The following is a 17,027-nucleotide window of genomic DNA, read 5'->3' as shown; positions in this document are numbered from 1 at the left end:
TATAGCAACTTTTTTTTTTTTTTTTTTTAAATCAGATTAAAAAAAAAAAAAAAAATCAGACAACAAAACTCATTTCCCCCCCTTTTATGAATAACATTAGATAAATTCTATATGCATAACAAGAACTTTAGTAATCTTTTTGTTTATAAATAACAGAAGTTTGCAGAGACAGTGTGCTTAGATCATGATTACTGTGGTTTTACCCTGCTGTGGTACACAGGCAAAGAGAAAAAGATAATAAAATAAACTGTATCCAGCAGACATTTCAACACATTTACCAAATCAGGAGGACATCTGAGATTCATTTGGAGTACAAAACATTTCCCATACACCATGTCATACATGCTCACCCATGCACTAGCTGTGTTCGCTCAAATTTCATGACGTCACTGTCAAAAAGTGCTGCGTTGTGCACGTTTCTCCTCATCTGCAATGATCTCACTAATGTGACATGATTTAATTTTAAGGCAACAGAAATGACAAAAAAAAAAAAAAACAAAACTGTAAACCTTAAATTTCATTCAGAGACTCAAAATAAAAGACAAATCACAACAGCAATGGAATAAATTTGATGCTAATCGCAGCAGCAGGCCTGCAGGAGATAACGCTTGCATCAGCTCCCACCACCAGAGGGCGCTGCCCAGCTGCAGGAAAACTAAGGCTCGTCTGCAGATATATGACTCTGTGAATGCAGGAGTATTGATGGAAAACCAGCCATCCATTCATTTCCACACCTGCTTATTCTAATGCAGAGTCACCGCGGAGCTGCAGCCTATCCCCTCGGCTAACTAAAGAAAGCCTGAAGTCAACACAAGGTGGTGGCACTGAGAATAAAATATCCATATATTCAATGCAATTTTTTCACAAATAACATGTCAAAAAATAACAGTAACTTGAAAAAGTTGGTTGAAGTGTTTAAATCCTGCCTGCAAAATGAAAAATAACTTGTGATGCTGTTGTTAAAAAAAAGATGCAAAAATCACACAGGAGTTTAGTTTTTAAATTCTTCCCTTCTCCGTTGACTTTGGTTGTTTTGCATCAGACGCACAGATGGACGAATGTAAAGGGTCACATGGCTCCACTGAGGATAGCTGAGACACAAAAACACAACTAAAGGGCAAATTTAGACCAACATAACTGAAAGGTCTTGTCAAAAAGGAATCAGAGGCTAAAATGAATTTAAAAGCATCACAGATGCGACAATTTGGATTAAAAAAAGAAACAGGGAGCGTTTTTCTTATTCCAATCATCAAATATGTTCAATCGAACATCCTAAATGCTGTGTGATCACCCCAAAAACTCCTTTTAGGCACAGTGATGTTCACCCGTTTGGTCTGACATTACCTGGTGGGACATGAGGCGAAACTTAAATTCTTATAACAATAAGAAATAATCCCTTTGTAGAGTTCTCATTCATCATGTATCATCGCTGTCTGGATGTGGAGAGGTGAGTGCAGACAGATGTGGGTGGGCACGATGCTTCACCATCTCTTTGTTCTCTACTGTCCGCTGTTAAAACTTGAGTTCACGCTGCTGCAGCTTTCCTCGTAGGTGGGTGGAGGCTCTGTAACACACAAAGGCAGAGAGGTCGGCAATAGAGTTGTGATGTTAATATGCTGGATTACAGGTGGAAAATGTTCTCGTTCCAGTTCCCCCATAGAATCGCCAGACGGGGGTTATTTTTACCACCTGCCAACTTGAAGCTGTTTTGAGAAATATACTATAATACATTCATAAAAAATGTTTGCCGTTGTTATTAGTTTCACCAGTTGATCCATCTGATTGGTGCATCGTTACCTTTGTCAAGCAGGTTATGTTTTTTGCCCACATTTATCTGTTTGTTAGCAAGTTTACACAAAACTGCTTGGCAGATTTTTGTGATTTTTCTGACGAATGATCTTGGTCTAAAAATTACATTCCAAGAAATTTTGGGAAAGATCTGGAAGGAATTTCAGGTGGAAATGTCCAAATGCTTTTCTGTTTACTTTTTGTATGATGTCAGATTGAACACCAATTATTTTATTTACATCATATTACTTTTAATGAACTAAAATGGTGTTGTTGTGTAGTTACCAGGGCATTTGTACTTTTTGAAGTAAAACATATTTTCCAGGGAATATGTATGAAATCTCCCCCACACTTAAAACACAAAAATGTTCTGATTTATAAATTCATAGAAAGAATAAAAGTTTTTTTTTTATTCCTTGGTCATGGCTGGATGAAATCCTGATTTCTTTTTATCATGTTCTGCATCAATTTTGAAGGCAAGCAGGCATCAAAATGGATCTTTTCACTAATATCAGGTTGATTTATGCCTTTAATGCGGTTTCTCACTGAAGAACAACCATGCATGAGGAAATCTTATCATTTCTGTTACAAATTCGGCATCTGTGACAAAAATATTTTTAAAAATAAGTTGAAAGCTGCAAAGCAGAATTTCATTTAGCTTTTTCAGACTAAACAGTTATACGAAAGGGGCATTTTAGGGTTATCTCTGGTTGCATTCGCACATCGGATAGAAACAGACGTGAAAACCAGCCCATATGAAGGAAAAAGCAAATGTAACATTTTTCCTCTATCAGATGGAGGCTTAATGTATTCTTGGTTTCAATTTAATTGACATGTGTTTAATGTCTTTAAACGACCAACTTATTTCAATGGTTTCAATGGTCGATCAGTTATTATGTAATTATGTCATTTGGATCATAGCCGTTCAGTTAACAGCCAATCACCACGCTGCTTCACAAACATTTCCCCTAATGCCAGCGAAGCTCCTTCTCTGAAATATGAGAGCCTATAAAATCATTTCTATTGACTGCAATCAATTCTTGTTCCGACTATGGATACTGAGAAAGAGGAGGATTTGTCTCCAATAGTTAAAACTATCCATGAACTCCTGCAGACAGAAATCACCTTAAATAAAGTGATCTAATTTTGTAGCCTGACAGCTAGCCCTGCATCAGGTTTTCCAGCTGAGCTCACTAAACCTCTGACAGCCCATTTAGAGGCTGGACGATGAAAACTCTGCGCACTAACCATGAGGGTAGTCACAACTGCTGTACTCTGGAGGGAGAATGAGCGAACATGAGGTGGGAACTGGAGTCACATCTCCTTCGGTGAAAAAAGGTATGGTGGTTCCAGTAGAAACGCAGAACAGTGGAGCGGATGCATCGAGTCGTCTGTGACCGGGAGGCAGCGCTGCGCCTGGTGCGTGGCTGAAAGCGCTGGGGGACATGGTGATCGGCTGCCCTGTGGGGTCCTGCTGAGAGTGACTTTTGGTGGGAATCTCCTCACTAGCAATCCCTCCTGCACACAGTTCATCCTCTGGCTCCTCCTCTGCTGGTGGGGCGCTGGGCATCACCCCTGCAGCGCAGGGGGCCACCGGACTGGTGGCTATGAGCCTCGAGGGAGACAAGTTCACAGGGAGGTTACCGATGTAGATGGGCAGAGTGACGACAGCTTCTGGAGATTTTAGTGACACCTGGAACAGGTCAGAAATAAAGACTTATTAGTTGTGTTCTCACTCCGCTTAGACATGTTGGATTTTAAACAAGTGAAAAACTCAAAATCCACTGCACCGGTTTTTCATGTGGCAGCTGAAAGGCAGCAACTGCACCATGAAAATCCTACATTTTGCTGCTATTTGCAGATAATAAACACCATTTAGGTTTAGGTGCTCAAGACCATAGACCGTATCAGAAAGATGGACGGAGTCTTCGGCGGTAAAAAGTGAAGCCTATGCGAAGTGCATAAAACTGCAGTTCCCCCTTCATCCACTAGGGGCTGCATCCAATACAGAGCAATCCCCATAGACTCCCATGTTAAAAAGACCAACTTCACAGCAGAAATAAACATGTTTACAGCCTGGTTCAAAAATTCATTTTAGGTTTAAAAGGTCAGGTTTACCTTCCTGACAACTGTGGGGGGAGTGAATTTTTTTCTAACTCGCCTGTTTTAAAGTAATTTAATCTCGAATTTCGGCATATTTAGGTGCATGTCTATTTGATTGACAGGTACCAATCTCCCGCTTCAAGTCAGAAGAATGTAGAGCAACCACAGTTTTTAGCTGGTTAACAGCGTGATTTAGCTTTAACCCGCTTACCTCCGTTAGCTGGTTATCTCCTGTTATCTCCGGGTTAGCTCGGTTAGCTCTTAGCTACAGAAAGTTCGGAGTTTGTTAAATGTCAATCATCCACCATGACACTCACAGCCCCCCTCTCAGCTCCACCTCTTTGCCCATATATGTATTCTCCGGGCGAGACGGCGCGCATGCCCCTGCCAAGATGGCGATGGCAGGAACCGCCCACCAAGCTTCAATTCAGCTCTTCAGAAACCTAGGGTTGACGCCACGGAGACTCCGTCCATCTCTATACACAGTCTATTCCTTGAGACACTACAAAATGAATTTTTCTTTATTTTAATGATAACTTTAACTGTCTGCCAGTTGGTGAAATTAAAACCCTGATAATTTGGGGAAAAAAAGCAAAAGTAAAAAGTCAAATCATTCTCTAAGCAGTCAGTCAGGAAACTCAAAGAATGGCACAAATAATCGCGATAATACTATGATAAATTACAGAGTACTCCAGAGTGACTTTATGAGCGTATATCATCAATAATGCAGTAGTTTCAATCAATAGCAAACAGGAGGAGGTTATTTTCCACTATGTGGATGGCTGATGCCTCAAAAAATAAACCAGTGGCAGCTGCAAATACACACAGAGTATCAGCTTCAGTGTTTTATAACACCATCTATCAGTTTATAGCCCCTCAAAGCAAAGAGACATGTTCAGTGATAACACAAACACACACACACACACACACACACACACACACACACACACACACACACACACACACACTGACCTGGATGAAATATTCAATGTCTATGAGGCTGCAGCCAGCAAGTGCTGACTGAGGAAGAGGAGGGACGATTATCTGCTCCCTCCACTCGGCGTGTTTTCCTGCCTTAACCCCGGCTCCCTCCACCTCGGCGATGGTCCGCAGGTCAAATACGGGCCGCTTGGTTTTATAGGTCACTTTCTGATGAGACAAGCATGAAGACATTGAAATATGTGACCACATCCCAGACTCCCGATGAGAAGCCAGCAAAAGAAACATTCCTTTGCAAAGAAGAAACACGTACCTGTATGAGACTGGCCAGCACACACCCAGTGTCCTTCCCTGACTTGTTATGGATCTCAGTGGCTAATTTAATGACCTGACCAGGGACATAACCCCTCAAGTCACTACGAGTTTTCAGCATCAGGGTTCCAGTCTTCACCAGAAGGTAGCTGAACTTCTTAGTGGTCACAGCGTAACTCTGCTGCTGCAGGGACAAAGTCACGGGATGAAGGATTCACTGGCTGATTCATAAAGATGCTGAATATGAGAAAACATTAAACATTCCTCCCCCATTGTTTACCATTTCCCAGTCTCTGCAAAAACACAACAAAAAGGACCAAACACCTACTTCAATGTCAGGCACCTCGTTGAGGTTGAGCATGTTGAGCATGTAGAAGGGCCGCTGGATTTTGTAGTCCTTAGAAAAACGAGGCGTGTCGATGGCAGCCCTCACGCGGTAAACAACCTTCCCAAAGGGTCCCTCAAAAGAAGTGGGAACAGCAGCTGCTGGGTGGGTCGGGATACAAGGTCAAAATAGGACCAATGTCACTCAGACTTAGAGAAAAGTTTGTTTAAATTTTAACAGTAAATCAGTCCAGAGTTTGAGACTTAAGCTGCAATAAAGTCACTTGGACAGACCCTTTCCAAAAATCAGATCATTGAAAAGTTTATTAATTTCTATAATTACATTAAAAACATTAAACTTTTCTAGATTATATGTTCAGGGCTCACAATTCAAACAATTTTAAGTATTTATTTTTTTAGTGTTACATAATTTGGCTTCCAGGTCAACCCCCCACAAAAACAGGCTGCCTGCCTGCAGTAGGTCATTCCCTCTCCAGATGTAACGTTGCAACAATGTTGAACATTGTATTGTATTGTATCGTATCGAAGAAACACAGATCCAGCTGTTATAGCCCCATCCATCATGAAAACATTTAGGTTTAAAAAATTGGAACGAATAAAAGACCAGCATAAAAATACCAGATCCACCGTATCCAACTCCATCCTCCCCCTTAAAACTAAGGGTGGGAAAATCGAATTGAAAAATCGAAAATCGGGATTTTTTTGCTTCACAACTTTAAAATCGATTTTTTGTGAAAAAATCTTTTTTTTCCCAAACAAATAAGAATAATCCATTATAAAAATTTTGTCATTTTTATTGTTTTTATTGGTCTTTTTACTTGTCTTCTGGGGCGTTATAGCAGCAGAATGATGATCTGGCTACTGTGTTGTTTTTTTTCTAATTGAAATCAAGAAATATTACGACCAAAAAAATAAGTTTTATAATTTATTTAGTTTTTAATCTACAAAAATCAGCAATATCAAAGAAATGTGAAAATCGCAATTTAAATCAAATCGGCACCCAAAAAATCAGAATCGAATCGAATTGGGACAAAAGAGTATCGTCACAGCCCTACTTAAAACCCACCCAGAGAGGTTAGTCACTGTAACCTGATTGCTAATGTTAGCATCTGTTAACAACAAGCTTAACACCAAAGGCATAAGCATTTGCTTAGTGCTACCTTTCTACGAACATAATGTGAACTGAATTAGACTGACATGTACTCAACACTGTGAGCATAACCTTCTGGTTTTGTTGTGAGCTGCCCTAGATAATTGTAAACCAAGGCAAATAAACCATCAGACCCATTATAAACAAGTGTTTTACTGGGTTTACTGTTGTTACTGTTTAGTAATGTTAGCGATACGTACTGGACCTATACATTTTGGATCAAATTTCTTGCTGTTTTTTAATAATTATTATTAAATATCAAAGCTATTTAAAACTTTTATTTTAATTTGCCGATTCAGATTTTTTGGATCATTAGTGTGCAAAATTCTTGTACTGGTGTGTCACTTTTTTGCTCTCTAAAATGCAACTCTTAGTTTATATTAAGTTTGAGAAATTTTCTTACAGTTGCAGGCTCAGATGGATTTGGTAAACAAACATCTATTATGTAAGATTAGAGCATATTTACTAATCTAAATAAATTTCATGTTCTTCTACAGGTTTCCCAAATTCAGTAGAGCAAATAAACTGTCCAAATCGCAGGGACATTAATTAGTTTAAGCCATTGATCAGCGCTGTGAGCTAAATGGGAAGTACTGATTTTAAATTCCTTGGACATGACGACAATGTCGTGTTTTAAACAGACAAAGCAACAGATTACTCACTACAACTACACGTGACTTGAACTTACAAATGACATTTCTGCTATAAGTCTTCCATTGATTTATTTTTAATTAATTTAAAAATGAAAAAAACAAAATAACCTTTCAAAATATGAAGGAGTTTAAATCATAACACATAAAAGTGCATAAAGTAAGCAACTGGGTGATGTAATTTGTTTTGTTCATAAACTTGTTCAATTTATGCACATTTTACAGCATAAAATGCAAACAAATATGCTTAAAAAAAAAGAGTATGAACATTATGCAGATCGGGGAGGGCCAGAAATTACCCATATCCAAACAGATCTCCATCAGATCTGTCACTGGATATAAGAGATTTCCAAATGATCCCTCTACATCTCCTCTGAATGCAGGAGGACAAATGTTTTTGTGACTCAAAGAACAGTGAAGAGGAGGAAAGAGGGGGGGGGGGGGGGGGGGGGGGGGGTGTCTGGAGGGTAGGAAATTTAAGAATAGTGGGATAAAAATAACTATTTGGGGAGGAAGCAGCCAGACAGACAGAGGGAGAGAAGATCAGAGCCAGAGGAGAGGGAAAAAAACATGTCAAGCTTCAAACATCGTCTGTTACTCTCACCATACAAGTAGTTTACAAAGAAACATACAAACAGGTGTGGAAGAAGGTGATTAATGTGCTGTCAAAACATCAACTGAGCAACTTCATCTTCCTCCGAATTATAAAGGGTTCCTGTGTCTCTGATCCTCATTCAGATGTTAATTTCCAGGAGGATGACGGCTGTTCTGGGTGCTGCTCTGGCTGCTGTCAATAACAATTTACTGGGAGAGAGAGAGATCGTGGCTGTTTCCCTGTAGATGGCTCGGCAGCTCAAACAGAGCCAACAATGTACCGAGAGGGAACGGACAAACGCAGCAAGACAACTTTCCCTGGAGACACACAACACTGGGGAGCTGAAAGTGACTGAGAAAATCCCCCAGTTACAACCTATTGTCTGCACAATATGAACACACTCAACATATAAGATGAACATGGAGGTCACTCCTACTTGGCATGTTAGCATTTAGCACACAGGCCTGCTACTAGTACATGACTGTGTGCTGCTATGTTTTTTTTATATCTTATATGTACCATCTTAATTTTACAAGTCCGGACAACCTTTAAGATATTAAGCACTGAAATATGCAACCAAGACCCTATTGGAATTTGGTGCCAATGTGTCCAGGGTGACCATGTTATAAATGCATGTTTACATAGCTGTCAATACAACACATCCTTTACGTGTCCCTTTTCTGATCTGATCTCAGCTACCTGCTCAGGATACAAACAAACCCCGCCGGCATCAAAGACTCAGCTGAATAACACTACTATCGCATTTCTGCCAACGTTGCTACTAATGCCCTGTGATGGACCGTCCAGCTTCCCATGAGCAAGAATGAATGGATGGATGGATGGATGAAAGAATGGAAGGAAGGAAGAAGGGAAGGAAGAAAGGAAGAATGGATGGATGGATGGACAAATGAATGGACGATGGATGGATGGATGGATGGATGGATGGATGGTTGGGTGGTTGGATGGATGGGTGTGTGAGTGGTTGGATGGATGGATGGGTGGGTGTGTGAGGGGTTCGATGGATATGTGAGTGGTTGGATGGATGGATGAATGGATTTCTATTAGGGCTGGGTGATTAATCGATTTAATCAATTAATTCGAATTTTCTGTTTATGAAGATTTATTCCTATGAAAATGTGGATATTTTTTTTGCCCCACCAGCACCTTTTGGGCTTCCGTACCTTATAGTGACGTCAGCGTACTCCCGCTGGTTTCCCACAGAAACGCATAAACACAACAACTTGGCAGCTAAAAATGTACAAGTGCCCCTTTGTGTTTCCATTACATTTTTTTTTTTTTTTTTTTTCAAAATAAAAACTATATTAGTACGTTTTCAAAAACAACAGTTGTGATTTGCGGGTGTTTCCAATGAACAAAGTTTAGCACATTAGCATCACGTTTTGTAATTGCGGTGAATGCAAAGTGGCCACGTAGTGTTATTTTAGGGTTTTCTACTTGCTGTGGAGAATTTGCTTCGGATTTTCAAAGCTTTTCTCCTTCACTTTCTTTTCTAAACTCTGAAATTTGCCGTTGTTTATTCCACACCACGCCACCTTTACCAGGAATTACCTGGGCACGACGCCCACGTCACGTCTGGGGACACGTAAACCCAAAAAAAGTGTTTCCCTTACACTTTTGAAATATATTTCTATATCGAAATGTCTGAAAAACCACCTCGAGATCGTAAAAATTTTTATAGCAGCGGTTTTTATGGTGATATTTAGTTTTTGTGCAGTTGAAACGCAGGGTTTTCAGTGTGGGAGGGGTGATTGTCACATGCCACAGGGCTCTGAAGCCAGATGCAGCTGACAGGCTTGTCTTTCTTGCCAAAAATGTGTAAATTAAACAAAAAACAGCAAGAATACATATAATAATACATGTGTGTTAGAAATATAGCTTTAATTAACATTCAGGGATTTAAAAAAAAAAAAAAAAAGTATTTTGTATCAAAGAGGTCAATTTTCTCTAAACACATGTTAAGTGTAAAGAAACGTTCATTTTTATTACCTCATTGCCAATGTGTGAAATTGTTTAGTTATTTAATGTCAAAATACTCTAAAAGGAATCACTATTTTTCTGCCAAGAGGAGGCATTTTTCTTGATTTATTTATCAGTTTTTTATTTTAGAATGAAGTTACACAAGTGAGATGAGGCCTATTCTTAAATGTATGATCAAAACTTAAAAAATATCTCACAGTGGAAACGCACTAAGTACAAACATGTTGTTTCTTATAATGTTTACAGTGGCAGCGCCTTCCATCTCTTTTTACAATCTTGTTTAAGCTTTTTTAGTTGCGCTTTAAATTTAGGTAAACTTCTAGGCTTACTGCAATAAAAGCATTTTTGAAAAAGAATAATATTTGACATTTGTAATTTTTTTTCTTTTAAAGTAAGGGGGAAAAAATTGATTAAAATCTGATTTTTTTTATTTTATTTTTTTTTTAAATTGGAGATTTTTTGGCCATATATCCCAGCCCTAATTTCTATCAATATTAATGTTGTGACTTGAATAAACTAAAATATTTTACAATTAAATGACCACAGTCGACACAATCTACCAACAACATTAAAAAAAATTACAATATGTAATTTCTGTTTTTTAATGTTCTATCAGCCCCTTACTTGAGACCACAGGAGCTTTCACGGTGTGTCCACAGGTAGCAAAAACCAACCATGTGTGTCTACAAGCAACTAAAAACAAAACGTCAGCAAAAACAAATGACTTTTTATTATGTAGATTGACTTTAATCTAAACACATAAAATGTATGTAAATACTTGGTGAAGACACGTATTGTAGGTGGGCAAATCAAATGTTTCAGTGACTTTTCACTTTATTTTTAGACTAACTTAAAAGACAGAACCCAGGGACTAATCTAAAAAGAACGAGAGGAAAGACTGCCAGCATTAAATGTGCTCTTTGGAATGAGGCCATCTACTATTTCACCCAACCTGCAAGTGTCCTTGTTATGTGGTGTCTGAACCAGCACGGTCCACTTCCTTTTGTATTTCTTTGTTCCCTCAGTGAGAAACAATCAGGCTGGAAAAACACCTTTGACTCAAAGTGACTGAGCAGTACTTCCAGGAAGAAACTTTGACAACTTTATAAAACTATACATTGGATCAAAACTAAAAAGACAGCGGAAAATAATTCATGACACCAGATATTTAAAGAATATTCCATTGTGGCTCATGATTTATAGGTTTATTATTTGTTTTACTAATCATACAGCTGGATGTTAAATAGATGTTAACAAACAGTCCAATGCTCTAGTCCAATGTTCAATACACCTTTACAGATAATATTTCTGCACCAGCAAGGCCATTCTTACTGCAATTAGCTAAAAACTTTACACCTCTCAGTATGGTGTACAGAGTGTTTTAAATAGATGTGAAAACTGTACAAGTGGAGGGCAAAAGAGTAAGTGGTCTCACCAGGGATGGCTGTTATGAAGCCATCCATAAGGAGGGGAAACATGGAGATAAGACTGAGACATGTCAAATAACACAAGAACCAGTGTTCCATTCCCTCTCGGTGCACTTAGTCCAGTCCAGAAAGACGTCCTATCTATGGTTTCTATGCATGCGCACAAAACAATGACACCACTTCAATCAAGGGTTGACACTTACGTCAAAGACACCGTGTTAAATAACATTTATGAATTACTGTCATTTTAATTCATTTTTAGTTTTTTCATGGAGAGTACATATAGTACACTTAAAATATTTAAAATTTTTCTATAATATTATAATAAATTAATATATATTTGATCATTTTACACTCTCAGGGCATCCTAGCCCTCATGAGGCGGCACAAATCTACAGATGTAGCTAGAGCTTCTGTAAGACACTTCAACATAGGGAGCAAGTTTTGACAAAACACTGTACTAAAAATGATTGGGAACAGGTCTGATGGACGCCCAGATGTCAACATGATGAAGCAGTGTGGGATCTTCTTGACAGAAAACATAACAAAAGGCAGCCAAAATTCAAAAAGTAGCTTTGGAAAATCCTTCAGCAAGTCTAAAGAACTATTCTTGCGGAAAGACTAAAAGACGTTACAAGAAAGCTGGTCTCAGAAGACTCAGTGTTGAAGAATAAAGGGGATTAAAGCATATAATGACGTTGAGTTTGCTGTTTTTCGACTTATGTTTTATTTTTCTGGTTAAACAGTAAACTAAGAGATGAGGGGGGTGTCTCAAGACTTTTGCAGAGTACTGTAGGCAGCAGGGGGCAGCAGGCGACACAGTTGCTTCTGCAATGAGCAACTTATCACTACATGACACTTAACATGCCCTGTGCCGATCTCAACTGGAGCTAGAAAGGAGGGAACGATGAAGCATGGAGGCATGAAGACCAATTAAACAGTGGCTGTACAAGAGGGTAGGGGGCTAAAAATAACCCAAACCCCCTGTGCTTGAGCCCACATGAGTGTAAAATACTAGGCAGTTTTTTGCTCTCACAGGTACCAATTATGCCCAGCTAGTCACTGTTTTATCTGCGTTTTTCTGGTTTTCTAATGTATTGACATAGAAGAAATTTGATTGAACAATGTTGGAAGTTTGTTTAACCATGGTAAAAAAGCTTCATTATCACCCAGCTAGAGCTTTTAAACATTAACTACATGCCATTTTTCCACACGTTTCTGGTATCACAGATGTGAAAGTGACTAATCCGCATTAGAGACAAAGATCTATGAGCTAAACACAGTAAGCTAGCAGAGGTTATCACCTGCACTTTTTTTTCCCCCACTGACGTCAACCTCGTTCTTGGAATTTGTGAGACAACAATGACAGGAACAGAGGGCGTGACACAACATGCTTGAGTGGAGTTCAAAGGTTACACTCACCTGGAAGGAGAAACTGGAAAGGGAAAGAGTGTTCGCCTGGTGCCAAAGTTCCTGCGAAACAGATAGGTTTATGTCAGCCAAACAGCTGGAAGTCATGCAAATCCCAGTTATTACAGTCATGTTGTGTTTACCACAGTTTTCTTCTACATCCCCCGTGTCTATAACATGTTGCATACACATCACACATCCCGAGTGAGGCGGCGTGCCTCTGGGGCTTGCCTATCTTCCCAGCGGATTGAGTTTTTTGCTACAAACAGGCTTTTCAGGTCAGAGCTAACTCAGCTGAAACTCCCTCTGTAGTTTGAGAAACCAGCAGCCGAAACCAATCAGCCAGCGTCACAGAGATAAATGGTTTGGTGTGTAACAGCTGATAAAGTTCAGGGAGCTCTCTGCAAAGCTGAGAAATGATTTGCAGGCCACAACTGATGAAATGAGGCCTTAAGATTCTCCTTCTCTGCACTGCAACAGCGTCCACAGCTTACCATCACTGTGGAAAACCTCTGCTTATGGACAAGTTAAGATTATAATGGTTTTATGTTGTCTCATTAGCAATAAAGCCAATGAAAATATGCATTAATATCCTGTCTGGATCAGTCTGGCCAATTTGTTCCTAGTTAAATTGATTGCAGCCATTGCCAGATGCAAATGAATACACATTCAGTGAGCATGTATCTGATGTTAGCAAGTGTTCACTAATGCCTTTTCAAACATTTGTAGCTGCAGTGGAGCGCTGAAGAAAACAAAGTAGTACACTGCCCTTAAGCTGTTTGTAAACACTTGACAGTACAGTTGCTTCATTGTTGGTTCCGGCTTTAAATAAGCTGCACAAAAGAGAAACATAGGAAAACAACACAGAGTAGAAACTTGGAAATAAACGGTTTTTAAAAGCCAGAAATGGTTTGGAACACCAGCAGGGCCCCAGTAAGGTGCGAGCGCCGCACAAACAGCAGTTTTCTATGTTCAATATCTGACTATTCTGGTAAAATATACCTTTACATTTTTGTAAAGATACAGTTTCACTTTATATCAGTCATCACTGCTACAAAACCTTTAAAATCAGTTTTACAGTGTTAAGAATTAAGATCTACACAGCTCGGAGTTTGACCTCGTTCTTCTGATCTTATTTTCATAAATCAGGCTTTTTTCTCCTCAGACTGTACGCTCATGTAAATATAAGCACTTTATACATTATCTGTCATTATCCTCCACACAAACTTTAATACAAAATAGCAAGCAGGATAGTAGTTATTGCTGCAGAACCCCAAAGAACCTGGAAAAAAAAAAATCAAACGATTCATTCATGGTATCCATCTCCATCATGGCTAATAAAAGAAGGAATGTTTTATAATATTCACACAAAGATGCCAAACAAGCATGATTAAAATACAGAAGTAGAAGCACTCAATAATCGCAGACACCCCCTCCCAACCTCCAGCCAATTAGACATTTTGAATGAGGTTATTGTGCAATGCTTTGATTAAGCTTCTGAAATGTTCGATGTCACTTCAACAGAATATTTTCATGTATTGTTTTGTGATCACAGTAACAATCATAACATGACATTTAATGCAATATGTCACAATCTGCTACTATGTGAATGATGTTGACTAATATGAACAATACAACACCAAAAAAAAAAAGGTTTTTTTTTTTATTTATTTTTTTTATTAATCATTATGATTAACAAATGATTAAAGCCAATCTTCTGGGTTTTTTTTCGATTTAGACTTAAACTCAAGTGTGACACTAAAATGTGCTCAGACCATCCATGTTTCCGCTGACTTAGGAGTGATGAGTCGCCCCAATAATTGTTTTTAATGTACTTGTTATCGCTTTCTGCACTCTGCTGTAATGTTTAATGTTTCATGTAAACCACTTTGAATTGTCTTTTCAATTAATTACTTTACCTCCATGATGCTGACAGCAATATCATGGCTGAGGGGGGTTTAAACAGCGACCTTTTTGTGCCGAGTCATGTTCTCCCTGTGTATGAGTGGGTTTTGTCAGAGTACTCTAGTTTCCTTCCACCACCCAGACATGCATGTTAGGTAACTGGTTACTCTAAATTGTCCCTGAGAATCTGAATGGTTGTTTGTTGCTCTGTTGTCCTGTGATGGACTGGCGACCTGTCCAAGGTGTACCCTGACTCTCACCAATGATTGCTGGGATAGGCTCAAGCTTCCCGTAACCCTGAATTGGAACAAGGAGTTAAAAACATGGATGACTGGATCCATTCTAGATTGCGCCGTCTGTTGGCAGCAGATTGTAGTAGCTCTGACTTGGTATCTTGATTTTTTTTTTTAAAGTACAAAGTCTTCTTGCATAAATATTAACTCAAATTAGGTATTTTTTCTGAGGATTTCATGCCGGTTCGGAGGGTGTGCTGCAAGGAGGATTTTTTTTTTGCATATTTTCGCTCTTTCAAGGCTTGTTATGATGGGTCTCCATGGCAACGAAAGACTTGTTTACAATCGGGATCAACTGATTAACCTCTCCCAAATCAGGATTATCAGCGAAACAACACATCAAATACCAATTGAGCTGAGAAGAGGATGCAGAGCGGAAAAAGCTATGGAGATTTAAACCATTTCTCCCGATCGTCGTCATAGGTAATGTGAGATCACTAGCTAACAAGACGGACGAGCTCGAGATGCTAACAAGGTCTCAGAAAGAATACAGAGAGTGCAGTATTATGTGCTTCACAGAGACATGGCTGCATGAACACATCCCTGACTGTAATGTGTCTGTACTGGGCTTTAAAACGGTCCGTGGTGACCGCAGTAGACAACACAGCGGAAAGCTAAAGGGTGGTGGAATTGCAGTGCTGGTTAACCAGCAATGGTGTCATCCTGGACATGTTACTGTCAAGGAGAAGATATGCACAAGGGACATCGAACTGTTAGCTGTGAGCTTCCATCCATATTATTTACCCAGAGAGTTTACCTGTGTTATTCTCGTAGGGGTTTATATAATACCTGGTACCGCACCAGACACAGCCTGTGACGTCATCAGCTCCATCGTTGCCCGGCTGCAAACACAGCATCCAAACTCATTCATGGAGATCTCCGGAGACTTCAACATCTCCCTCTCTGCAATTCTTCCAACATTCCAGCAGTTTGTCAGCTGCTCCACCAGAGAAAATAAGATGTTGGAATTATTTATGCAAATATGAATAATGGATACAGTTGTTCTGCCCTGCCTCCTTTAGGAAGATCTGACCATAATCTGGTTCTTCTCAACTCCACCTACAAGCCCATCGTTCAGCAGCAACCAGTCATCACAAAGACTAAAAAAATCTGGTCTGCTGAAGATGAAGACGGTCTTAGAGGAGGCTTTGAGGCTACAGACTGGAAGATCCTCTGTGGAGACAACATCAACGCCATGACTGAGTGTGTGACATATTACATAAACTTCTGTGTGGACAGCATCGTCCCAACAAGAACAGTGAGGTGCTTCCCCAATAACAAACCCTGGATCACCAGTGACCTGAAAAAGCTGCTGAACATCACAAAGAAAGCCTTCAGGGATGGAGACAGGGAATTATTGAGGACAATACAAAAACAACTTAAAACACAAACTAAGAAGTGCAAGGAGGACTACAGGAGAAACTTAGAAAGTCAGCTCCAGCAGAATAACGTGAGGAATGTGTAGTCTGGAATGAAGAAGATCACCGGCTTCAAGTTAAAGGGGGACCAGCCTGATGGAGGTCTGGGCAGAGCTAATGAGCTGAACATATTCTTCAACAGGTTCAGTTCACCCCCTACTTCCAGCCCAACAGACCACACACCCTCCATAAGCCCACTGCTTTCCTGTCATGCCTCCAATCTGTCACTCTGCAGCTCAGTCATGGACCAGAACACAGCTTCATCTTCCTCCACATCAGGACATCCTGAGACCTCCACCTTGTTTGTGTCCTGCTCAAAACAACTATGTCCGATTCTCCAGCACCTTTTCAACACCAGTCTGAGACAAAATAGAGTCCCAGTGCTGTGGAAAACCTCCTGCCTTGTTCCAGTGCCTAAAAAAACACAACCAGTTGAACCAAGTGACTACTGACCAGTTGCCCTGACATCTCACATCATGAAAGTCCTGGAGAGGCTTTTACTGGCTCATCTCAACAAGCAAGTAAACACCTTTCAGGACCTATTACAGTTTGCATATCGTAATGGACTTGGGGTTGAAGATGCCATCATATACCTGCTCCAGAGAGCACACTCTCATCTGGACCATTCAGGCAGCACTCTGAGGGTCATGTTCTTTGATTTCTTCTTTTAATACCATTCAGCCTGCTTTGTTAT

At 39.7% G+C, this 17,027-nt stretch overlaps 1 protein-coding gene across 1 annotated transcript in view; it reads right to left on the bottom strand.

Moving 5' to 3' along the window:
* Positions 1-1,229: 1,229 nt before the first annotated feature.
* The window catches only part of arrdc1b (arrestin domain containing 1b), a gene marked incomplete at its 5' end in the record, with an annotated part of 45,644 nt that continues 29,846 nt past the window's right edge, over positions 1,230-17,027 (bottom strand). Inside the window, 6 exons of the mRNA XM_079257197.1 lie at positions 1,230-1,564; positions 3,037-3,481; positions 4,864-5,040; positions 5,144-5,326; positions 5,471-5,625; positions 12,730-12,780. Of these exons, the coding sequence (XP_079113323.1) occupies positions 1,500-1,564; positions 3,037-3,481; positions 4,864-5,040; positions 5,144-5,326; positions 5,471-5,625; positions 12,730-12,780 (1,076 nt within the window). The 3' untranslated portion in view covers positions 1,230-1,499. The remainder of the gene's footprint in view (positions 1,565-3,036; positions 3,482-4,863; positions 5,041-5,143; positions 5,327-5,470; positions 5,626-12,729; positions 12,781-17,027) is intronic.

This window comes from Telmatherina bonti, assembly GCF_933228915.1.
Source record: "Telmatherina bonti genome assembly, chromosome: 17".
Classification (NCBI taxonomy): Eukaryota; Metazoa; Chordata; class Actinopteri; order Atheriniformes; family Telmatherinidae; genus Telmatherina; species Telmatherina bonti.
This window is presented reverse-complemented; position numbering and strand designations above follow the sequence as displayed.